General features: G+C 39.2%; 1 protein-coding gene across 1 annotated transcript; it reads right to left on the bottom strand.

Annotated features, from left to right (window-relative positions):
• Positions 1-867: 867 nt before the first annotated feature.
• LOC137071047 (myosin heavy chain, fast skeletal muscle-like) lies at positions 868-10,728 on the bottom strand. The gene is made up of 39 exons (XM_067438707.1): positions 10,507-10,728; positions 10,273-10,416; positions 10,035-10,191; positions 9,908-9,935; positions 9,688-9,802; positions 9,441-9,533; positions 9,254-9,317; positions 9,062-9,160; positions 8,876-8,979; positions 8,655-8,793; positions 8,391-8,509; positions 8,158-8,307; positions 7,890-8,060; positions 7,494-7,794; positions 7,313-7,383; positions 7,087-7,174; positions 6,859-6,976; positions 6,641-6,764; positions 6,402-6,538; positions 5,950-6,205; positions 5,617-5,859; positions 5,344-5,520; positions 4,991-5,136; positions 4,816-4,906; positions 4,341-4,730; positions 4,126-4,252; positions 3,917-4,035; positions 3,637-3,833; positions 3,370-3,553; positions 3,091-3,256; positions 2,856-2,980; positions 2,442-2,750; positions 2,118-2,321; positions 1,891-2,016; positions 1,636-1,806; positions 1,386-1,490; positions 1,212-1,307; positions 1,003-1,134; positions 868-903 (listed from the first exon to the last, which is right to left on the bottom strand). The coding sequence occupies exons 1-39, from the start codon at positions 10,711-10,713 to the stop codon at positions 883-885; spliced, it is 5,814 nt and encodes a 1,937-aa protein (XP_067294808.1). The 5' UTR covers positions 10,714-10,728; the 3' UTR covers positions 868-882.
• Between the last annotated feature and the right edge of the window lie 250 nt (positions 10,729-10,978).

Raw genomic sequence — 10,978 nt, 5'->3', positions numbered from 1 at the left:
AACATGACAGTGAGTTCACGGTACTAAAATGGCCCCCACAGTCACCAGATCTCAACCCAACAGAGCATCTTTGGGATGTGGTGGAACGGGAGCTTCATCCCCCCACAGATCTCCATCAACTGCAAGATGCTATGCTATCAATGTGGGCCAACATTACTAAAGAATGCTTTCAGCACCTTATTGAATCAATGCCATGTAGAATTAAGGCAGTTCTGAAGGTGAAAGGGGGTCAAGCACTGTACTAGTATGGTGTTCCTAATAATCCTTTAGGTGAGTATATATATATATACACACACTGTACTGTACAAAGCTTAAGCAAACTTAACCAAATGGACTGTCTAGTTTTAATTATATTTTACCTATATATATATATATATATATATATATATATATATATATATATATATATATATATATATATATATATATATATATATATATATATATATATGTTTTAATATACGTATAGTTTTTATTTTAGCTCATTAATCTCTAATTTCCATGTTCTAGTGCCTCTGAAATCTGTATAGCAGACTGATATGGTAAAATTCCCAATAATAAGTTCAGGAGAATTCTGTTCAAAATAGATACCAAATTTGAGCTACAAGTTGAAGTTTTGTTTTTGATAAAAAGTTTGACAAGTGTTCAATGTTAATGTAGCTAGAAAGAAAAATATAAAGCACAAATTAAGTTCATAAACTATTTGTTAAGCCACTTACATATCTATCAAGTGTTATAAACTATTCATAAAGCATATTTTGGTAACAGCACAACATAAACAATAGTGAGTTAGTGAAAAAATGACCACAAAGGACAGCTGCTGAGTTTCAAGGTTTATTAATTTCACAGTTTCTGAGATTTGTACATGGTATTCTAGGTTTTTCATTCAGCTGCCTCTTTGCCCTTTAAAAAAGAGAATAAGCAAATACATGATTAGAATAAAAGAGAATACATGATAAACATGTTAAGTTTGAAAAAACATACATCAAAAAAATTAACTACCTTTCCAGCATCACGGCTCTTGGCTCTGAGCTTGTTGACCTGAGACTCAGCAATGTCAGCACGCTCCTCAGCCTCTTCAAACTCATGCTGCACCTTCCTCAACTTGGACAGGTGAGTGTTGGCTTGTTCCTCCTGCAAAGTTACATACAATTATATCAGGAACTTAATATGTTCACAAGCTGTTTATAGTTCTTATATTAGGTACTTACAGATTCTTCAGCCTGTCTCTTGTAAGCCTTGACCTTCAGCTGAAGCTTGTCAACCAGATCCTGCAGTCTGTTGAGGTTCTTCTTATCCTCCTCAGTCTGCAGATAGTGAAAATTAATCAGACTAGAACATAATAAAATTAATATGACCTGAATTTTACTATACATTTTTTCTACCTGGTAGGTAAGTTCCTTGACTCTCCTCTCATATTTGCGGACACCTTTAACAGCATCAGCTCCACGTCTCTGCTCTGCTTCAACTTCAGCCTCAAGCTCACGGACCTATAGTTAGTGGGAGATATTATTTAAATATTTCAGTAAATAGGATTATGTTTAGACTATCCAAAACATACCAGAGTATTAAAGGATTACACTATTTTAACCTTTCAGAGCATAACTATTAACTTCAGAATAAAAGAAATCTCACCCTGGACTCCAGTTTCTGGAGCTGCTTCTTTCCTCCCTTCATGGCCAGATTCTCAGCCTCATCCAGACGGTGCTGAAGGTCCTTCACTGTGACCTCCAGATTCTTCTTCATCCTCTCAAGGTGAGCACTGGTGTCCTGCTCCTTCTTCAGCTCTTCTGCCATCATTGCAGCCTTTTGCAATAATACAGAAAGTCATTAGACAATGTTTAAGTACTTAAGCATCTTTTATAACATTTGCCAGCTACTGTTACTCACATCAGTGATGGCCTTCTTTGCTTTCTCCTCTGCATTTCTGGCTTCCTGTACAGTGTCATCAACTTCACTCTGGATTTGTACAAGGTCAGCCTCAAGCTTCTTCTTGGTGTTCAGGAGACTTGTGTTCTACAAAATGGAAAGCAACAGTTTGGACATTTTAAATGATGCTCACAATTTCCTTAATTTCATTGTAAAAAAAATAAATAAATAAATAAAAAAGACCTTACCTGAGAGTGCAGCAGCCCAACACGCTCACTGATATCCACCAGCTCTTGTTCAGCCACTTTGCGGCTTCTCTCTGTCTGCTCCAGAGCAGCTCTCAGCTCCTCAATCTCAGACTGCATCAGAGTGTTTCTACGCTCCACCATGGCCACCTGCTCCTTCATGTCTTCCTGTCCTCTCTGGGCATCATCAAGGTGCAGTTGGGCATCCTGAACATAACAATAGCTTTAGAAAAGGCTTTCAATCTGCTTTCTGATGACCTTAACCTAACAAAAGTTAGATTATACAAACATATGAATAGATCCCAAAGTCAAAGAGATGTTACATACCTTTAGTTGTCCCTGAACATTCCTGAGCTGTTTCTGGGCCTCAGCAGCCTGGCGATTGGCATGGCTCAGCTGAATCTCCATCTCATTAAGGTCTCCCTCCATCTTCTTCTTGATTCTCAGGGAATCATTCCTGCTCCTGACTTCAGAGTCCAGAGTGCCCTGCATTGATTCAATGACTCTCTGGCTGTTCCTCTTGATCTGCTCTATCTCCTCATCCTTCTCTGCAAGCTTCCTGTCAATCTCTCCTTTGACTTGGTTTAGCTCAAGCTGGACACGAAGAATCTTGGACTCCTCATGCTCCAACGTGCCCTATGAAATATTAAAAAAATAAATAAATATCAGAATGAAAGTATGCATTAACAACACATTATGATGGCTCTATCAAGAATTCCATATTGATCTCCAGATACTCACTTCAGCCTCCTCCAGGGCGGTCTGAATCTCTGACTTCTCAGTCTCCACTGCCTTCTTGGCCTTTTCCAGCTCATGGATGCTCTTACCAGTCTCACCTAACTGCTCTGTCAGATCTGAAATCTCCTCTGTAGTAAGAAAAAAATGTTATCTGTAAACATTATCATGTTTGCTTTTTAATTCTCATTTGGAATTAAAACACTGAAGTCTTTTTTTAATTTAACAGTTTCATTCTTACGCTGCAGATTCTTGTTCTCTCTCTTGAGGGTCTCCAGCTGATCCAGACTCTCCTCATAGGAGTTCTTCATCTTGAACAGTTCAGTGCTGAGTGAACGAGCCTCTTTCTGGGCACCTTCCAGCTCTGCCTGACCTTCCTCATATTTCTGCTTCCATTCTGCCAAGACCTTTAGTAGAGATGTTTTAGGATCGGTTTGTTTATAGCATGTTTAACAAAGCCCATTCCAGCAATACTTTACAAAAGAAAATATCATATAATGACTCAAAACAATTTGTTTACCTTGTCAAAGTTCCTCTGCTTCTTGTCAAGGTTAGCAGCCAAGCCATTGGCTCTCTCCACATCAATCATGAGGTCCTCCACCTCACCCTGGAGTCTCTGTTTGGTCTTCTCCAGAGATGCACATTTGGAGTTCACTGCCTCAATTTGTTCCTCTGCCTCTTGCAGACGCTGAGCCAGCTTCTTCCTGTAAAGTAATACACATTATTTTGAATTCTAATCTATAAAACAGCTGTGACAATTAGGACTATTATACACTAATATACATACTTAGACTCTTCAAGCTCCTCAGTGCGCTGGATGGCATCAGTTTCATATTTGGTTCTCCACTGAGCAACCTCACTGTTGGCCTTTGACATTCCCCGCTGCAGCTCAGCCTTTGCCTCCTGCTCTTCCTCAAACTGCTCACGGAGCAGGTCACAGTCATGACGGGCTGATTGCACAGCATGGGCCAGTGCGTTCTTAGCCTAGGGGACAAAGTAACATCATATTAGCTTGTCTCAACAGTAAAATAAGTGAAAATGTGTACGTATTGATTATGCTGTATTACCTTAACCTCCTCTTCAATATGCCTCTTAAGCTCCTCAATTTGCTGAGTGAAAGCTTGTTTGCCTCTGGTGAGCTGAGAAACCAGAGCCTCCTTCTCCTCCAGTTGACGGCCAAACTCACCTTTTGGGATTTACATTTACAAAAACATTTGTTAGTGGAGGAAATAAAACATATACTTATATTTTTTCGAGATATTGTACCACTTGTTACCATTTTCAGTTTGAAGTCTTGCTCTCTGAGCACTGAGGTCATTTATCTGGCGAAGGTTCTCGTCATTCTTGGACTTAATTTCACTAAGTTGGTCCTCAAGTGTGCGGCACATCTTCTCAAGATTAGCCTGTAAAAACATTTGATTAATTTTTTTAAGAATCTTAACCATTTGTTAGGTTTCCGTAATTTTTTTTTAGAATCAGTTCTAAAAAAACCTTTGCTTTGGCAACAGCCTCCATGTTACTGGAAAGATCATCAATCTCCATTTTGTATTCACTCTTCTCTTTCTCAAGCTTCTGCTTGACACGCTGCAGGTTGTCGATTTGCTCTCCCAGCTCAGCCACACTGTCTGCCTGCTTCTTGCGGAGGGCAGCAGCAGTAGCTTCATGCTGGAGGGTGGACTCTTCAAGATCACGACGCAGCTTCTGGAATTCAGCTTCTCTCTTCTTATTCATCTCGATCTGAGCAGCAGTGGCTCCTCCAGCCTCCTCAAGCCTCTCACTGATCTCCTCAAGTTCCCTGGAGAGATCAGCTCTTTGCTTCTCAACCTTGGCACGAGCAGCGCGCTCAGCCTCAATCTCTTCCTCCAGTTCTTCAATGCGAGCCTATTGAAGAAAGTAGTTAATACAATGATTAGTATTTGATCTGTGTTTGATCATAAGGATCATAGTGTTTGAAATCAGAAAATACCTGGAGCTCCTTAATCTTCTTCTGGAGTTGAGCACCCAGAGATTGTTCATCTTCTATTTTGCTGAGCAGCTGACTCGTTTCAAAGTCTTTTCTGTGTGTAAATGGGGAAAACCATGAATGGTATGAAATGAATGAAAAACATAATTTTTTATAAGAATTTGCAAAGAATTCTTACTTCTTCAGCTTCTCATCAGATTGCTGCTTGTCATTCTCCAGGTCCATGATGGACTCCTGGGCTAATTTTAGGTCTCCTTCAAGCTTTCTCTTGGCTCTCTCAAGATCCATGCGGAGCTTCTTCTCTTGTTCAAGGGAACCCTCAAGCTACAGGACAATGATATATATATACAATATGTTCTTTATTATAAATATAAATTTTATTTTCACAGTGATAAATAACATAAAAACAGTTAATTAACCATTTTATCTCTGCTCCCCACCCGTGGTTCCAATATTGCATCCTTCATAATTATTTGAAATATGCTGCAGAGCTGAAGTGGTTTTAATAACATGTTTACATAATCAACTCACATCATCAACTTGCTGCTCAAGTTTTGTCTTGGATTTGGTCAGGGTGTTGACTTTGTCCTCCTCGGCCTGAAGATCATCCAGTGTCTGCTGATGTGCCTCTTGGAGGGCTTTCTTCTCCTTTGTAAGCTTGGCAATGCTCTCATCCTGAGCTGCCATTTCCTCAGTCAAGTTCTTGACCTGTGGGATTTTTTTGGTTTCAAATAAGCTAATATTTTACAATTTATATTCTATATCAACATACAAGTCCAATCTTAAACCAACATAATCTCCAACCTTATTCTCAGTGGCATGTTTCTCCTTCTCCACTTTAGCCAAGGTGAGCTCCAGGTCATCAATGTCTTTCTTCAGCTCAGAGCACTCATCCTCCAGTTTCCTCTTCTTAGCTGTCAGTTCAGCATTGATTTCTTCCTCATCCTCCAGTCTCTCAGTTGTCTCTTTGAGTTTAGCTTCAAGCTGAATTTTGCTTTTGATCAGACCCTCACACCTCTCCTCTGCATCTGAGAGATTCTCAGATTCCTGTTAAACATAGGTTGCTATATCATTAGAAACAGCATTACACAGGCGAATGGAGGCTAAATTTAATTAATTCAGTTCAAGAATACTCACAGATGCTACTTGCAGCTGCAGATCATTTTTCTCTTGCAGCAGTGATACCATCTTCTCTTCAAGCTCCTTCTTTTTGGCTTCAGCCTTGGCAAGATCTTCCTTGCATTTTGTAAAGTCCTCTTTCATGGTTGCCAGCTCCTTCTCAGTCTCAGCACTCTTCAGCAGAGGCTTAATCTTGTAATAAACCTTCATCCATGGCCAGTGTTTGACATTCATGAATGAGCGGATGTTGTATTGGAGGGTGTAAATTGCATCCCTGAAGAAACAATTGGGATGATCAAATGCAGAATTTTTTTAAAAATATTTCCTTCACTTTATGGATCAAATATATTTGTATAAAATATTTTTAAATACCCTTAAAATATTTGTATTAATAACCCATAAACACTTAAAATTAATATGGCTTATGAATCATTGTATTATACTTTTTTTCCTTTCATGAAATTCCTTACCTCCTTGCCGTCATCTTCACGAACTCCCTCCTCATCAGGTAGCCACGGCACAAAGCCTGAGTCATTGTGACCAGAGTTGCAAGTTTCTCATCACGCATCTCCTCAAGAGTACCCAGAAGACCAGCTTTGAAGAACACCTGAATTTATATAAAACAGTAAATAAAAATATATGGGTTTATCTGTATAGGCTAAATGACCATGATCAGTGAATCTTGAAAGTTGTAAAGCTGAAAATTAACCTTTGTGTGTCCAAATCTGTACTCATCATGATTAACGTCGATGGATCCCAGGAGTTTCTCACTGGCCTTCTTGTTATCCATAAACTGTCCCTCTGGGATAACACCGGCATTCAACACCTTGTATCTATGTAAGATTGGAAGATTTATCAAAATGTTTCATATCTCCAAAATAAAGAGTGCCCTACAGTAAAATGGTGTTTTCATGTAGTCCCATTTACCTCTGCTTGAAGTCAGCATAGAGGATTCTGCTGGGGAAACCCTTTCTGCAGATTCTGATACCTTCAAGTACACCGTTACACCTCAGCTGGTGGATAACCAGGAAGTTCTCCATGAGACCTATAATGAACAGTTTATATCATGAGCTTGATAAATTAACATTATCATTATTATATACAAGAAATAATGTAATAATAATATGAATATCTGTGAGCTCTTTTTTACTTTACCTGGAGTCTTGGACTCATTGGGAATCAGGCAACGCACAAAGTGAGGATGAGTGCTCCTCAAGTTGGTCATGAGCTTGCCCAAGTTCTCCTGTTTAATCATGAAAAGAGTCAGCATTCAGTTGTTGATTTCTCTGATATAAACTCAAGCAAGGTGATGTACAGTCAATGCATCTTAAGTCCTTTTAATTGCATCATTATTCACATTTGGTCTCTAACAAAGACATACTCTGAACTGAGAAGACACAGTCTGCATGGAGCCACCCTTCTTCTTGCCTCCCTTCTTTCCGCCACCAGTCTCTATTCAGATAAAGAGACAAAAGAAAACATTTAAAGTAATAACAAGAGAACAGTGCAAAACTGATTCAAAGTTTGGTGATGTACATAATCATGTTCACACAGTTTATTACCCTCAACAACAGGTGGGTAGAGAGTAGCCAGCAGTTTAACAGAAGACTTCTGGTACAGCTGCAAAACAGACTCGTTCAGTGGATCCTTGTTCTTGTCCAACCAGCCAGTGATGTTGTAGTCCACGGTTCCAGCGTAGTGAACCAGGGAGAAGTGGGCTTCAGCCTTGCCTTTGGCAGGCTTTGGTTTCTCAAAAGCTTTGTTCTTGCCAAGATGCTGATCATACAGCTTGTTCTTGAAGGAAGTGTCTGTAGCTTTGGGGAACATGCACTCCTCTTCAAGGATGGAGAAGATACCCATGGGCTGTTTAGAAAAAATGTTGTTTAATTAGTAAAAATGTAAGATTTTGAGAATGGAACATAAATGGAAATTAATAAGTTCAAAAACGGGTAAAAAACCTTCTCAATGAGCTCAATGCAAGCAGCCAAGTCCATGCCGAAGTCAATGAACTCCCAAATAATGCCCTCCTTCTTGTACTCCTCTTGTTCCAGCACAAACATGGTGTGGTTGAAAAACTGTTGCAGTTTCTCATTGGTGAAGTTGATGCACAGCTGCTCCATGCTGTTGTACTAATGGGAAGAAGAAAAAAAAAACAGAAACATTTACTGACTGAATACTGAATATGATTCCATTTGACATAAAAAGAGATCAAAGAATTATTCTTACGTCAAAGATCTCAAAGCCAGCAATATCCAGCACACCAATGTAGAAATTTCTTTGTTGTTTTGTGTCCAACATCTGGTTGATACGAATGACCATCCACAAGAACATCCTCTCATAGATAGATTTTGCCAATGCACTAACAGAGTTATACACCTGTAGAATAGATTGGATATTATATTAAATACTTATACTTTTGTTGCTTTTGCATTAAGTCAGATTGAACAAATTCTACATACCTGTGGCACGGTCTGGCCTTTGGTCACAAACTCATTTCCGACCTTGACTCTGGGGTAGCACAAAGCCTTCAGCATATCAGCAGAGTTCAAACCCAGAAGGTAGGCAACTTTGTCAGCCTCTGCAATTAAAAAGTTACAAAATCCATTTATTTTCTTGCCTTGAAAACTAAAACCAATAAAACCATTTATTTGTAAAAATATAAATACATATTTCTTAATTCAAAGCTCTGAATGTTGACACACATTAGTACTGTTTAGTCTCACCCTCTGTGCCATCAGGCTCAGCCTGCTCCTCACGCTGCTTCTGCTTGAACTTCATGTTGCCATGATGAAGCACAGCTCCAGTGAACTTGTAGATGCCCATTTTCTCCTCATTACTAAAGCCCAGAATGTCAATAGCACTCTGAAAATTACAGAGAAGAATGAGCTCTAGGATCTGCCATATTTAAACAGAATATGCCACTATTCAAACAGCAATGACTCACATCAGTAGCATCCAGCTCCACTGTATCATCAATGCTGGCCACTGTGATCTGACCCTGACTGCACATGGGGAAGTCATAGGGGTTGGTGGTGATGAGTGTCATTTCTGTAAAATACACAGCATTTATGAAAGAGTATCTTACAATATTATCTGGAATTTAAACATGGAATGAAACATTTGTGCTTACCAATCAGCTCAGGCTTATGGTTGGTCATCATCTGGTAGAAGATGTGGTAGCCTCTCTCATCTGGAAGCTGGAATGACACTCTAGACTTCTCCAGCAGATCTGTTGAGAGAATGTACTTGAGTCACAATCATCTGAAGAGTGACAGACAAAGACAAATGTGCAGGATGGATCAATAAAATCATGTCCACCTACATGTCTCAATGTCAGCACTAGCCAGTTTTCCAGATGTACCGAAGTGAATTCTGATGAATTTACCCTGTTTAAAACAAAATAGTGTTATAAATAAATAATAATATTAAAAATCACTTTATAGAAATCTGTATAGAAAAAGCAAACAGAACTGACCAACTTTAACTGTAACTGAAAGTGGTGAACTTACAAAACGAGAGGAGTTGTCATTTCTCACAGTCTTGGCATTACCATAAGCCTCAAGCAGAGGGTTGGCAGCAATGATCTGGTCCTCAAGAGAGCCCTGTGTTGTTTGAATGGTTTTTATTTATTTTCTATTTCATGAATTAATTCTGTTTATAGACATTTCACAAATTCCCATATCATATAGTTTGTGAGGTGTATGTAAATCACAATCTTTCAAAATAATATACATGACATATTTATATATCTCATACCTGCATTTTGCCTGGAGTCTGGTCTTTCTTCTTCTCACCACCTGCCACTGCAATTGTGGCAAAGTACTGGATGACACGTTTGGTGTTCACAGTCTTTCCAGCACCAGATTCCCCACTGGTTTATGAGAGATTAGAAGACAGAAGATGATAAGACACGAGGAAGTTCCACAAGAGAAAAATATAAATGATCAAAATTTCTAGTTGAAGACTTGATACATACGTAATCAGGACAGACTGGTTCTCTCTGTCTGTTAATTCAAAGGTAATAATGTTTAAGCAATTGTTTTATAAAACTATAAATGTGAATTTCAACTTATACAATTCAAATCTCATAAATCAGATCTTACCACACAGCATGAATTGATAGGCGTTGTCAGAGACAGAGAAGATGTGGGGTGGGGCCTCCATACGCTTTTTGCCTCTGTAGGCAGACACAACTTCAGCATCATACACTGGGAGCCACTTGTAGGGGTTCACAGTTGCACAGAAGAGTCCAGAGTAGGTCTGAAATGAACAGAGGTGTCGTCAGATTGCAGCAGCACAAAATTAATTTAGATTAATTTTTTATGTTGTTTGAGAACTTACGTAGATCATCCATGCAGCATAACGCTCTTTGAGGTTATACAGCACAGAGGCTTCATTGAGATGGGTCATCATGGCCATGTCCTCAATCTTGTCAAACTTGGGAGGATTCATTGGGTGGACATCATCCTCCTTAGCAACTCTCTCCTATAAATATTATCCAGTCAATCTTAGTTTTATCAAGACGATGATTTATTTAGATTGAGCATCTAGTTTAAATTAAATGTGTAAATGTACCTCCTTAGTGTCAAGCAAAATAACCGTGACTTTGCCACCATCTTTGCTCTTGATCGTTCCCTTGAGGTACAACTCTTTCTCATCAGCCACATAGCAGGCAGTCTTGGCATCAAATGGTTTGCTCTGAGCCTCGATTCTCTCCTTCTCAGGCTTACGGAGGTAAATGGCAGCCTTGCCATAAATGGCCATCTCCGCGTCCGTACTCATGGTGGCGGCTTACTTCTGGAATTTAAAGATTGTCGCAACCATAGGTAAACTGTGTAAATTGACAGGCATTTGATCACTAATTGTCTACAGTAAGTAAAATCAAGGATCTTGCATGTCAAATCCAGCCCTGAAAGGCCACTGCCCTTCAGAGTTTTAATCAGTTAATCAAAGACATCTGAGCAAGCTAATCGAGGTATTCAGAGATACTGGAAAATTACAGGTAGATCTGATCACGGTTTGAACTAAACAGGGCAGATTTGAGGAA

Source organism: Pseudorasbora parva, chromosome 3 (assembly GCF_024679245.1).
Source record: "Pseudorasbora parva isolate DD20220531a chromosome 3, ASM2467924v1, whole genome shotgun sequence".
Classification (NCBI taxonomy): Eukaryota; Metazoa; Chordata; class Actinopteri; order Cypriniformes; family Gobionidae; genus Pseudorasbora; species Pseudorasbora parva.
The sequence above is the reverse complement of the archived record's forward strand: the minus strand, read 5'-3'. Positions and strand labels throughout refer to the sequence as shown.

Bases quoted from the DNA above. Each gene is read 5' to 3' on its own strand.
- LOC137071047 (XM_067438707.1), bottom strand. From the start codon at position 10,713: ATGAGTACGGACGCGGAGATGGCCATTTATGGCAAGGCTGCCATTTAC. The intron at 7,175-7,312 runs GTATGTCTTTGT...ATGATTAAACAG, and splicing joins CTGTGTCTTCTCAGTTCAGA to GAGAACTTGGGCAAGCTCAT. The intron at 2,322-2,441 runs GTATGTAACATC...TGTTATGTTCAG, and splicing joins ATGTTCAGGGACAACTAAAG to GATGCCCAACTGCACCTTGA.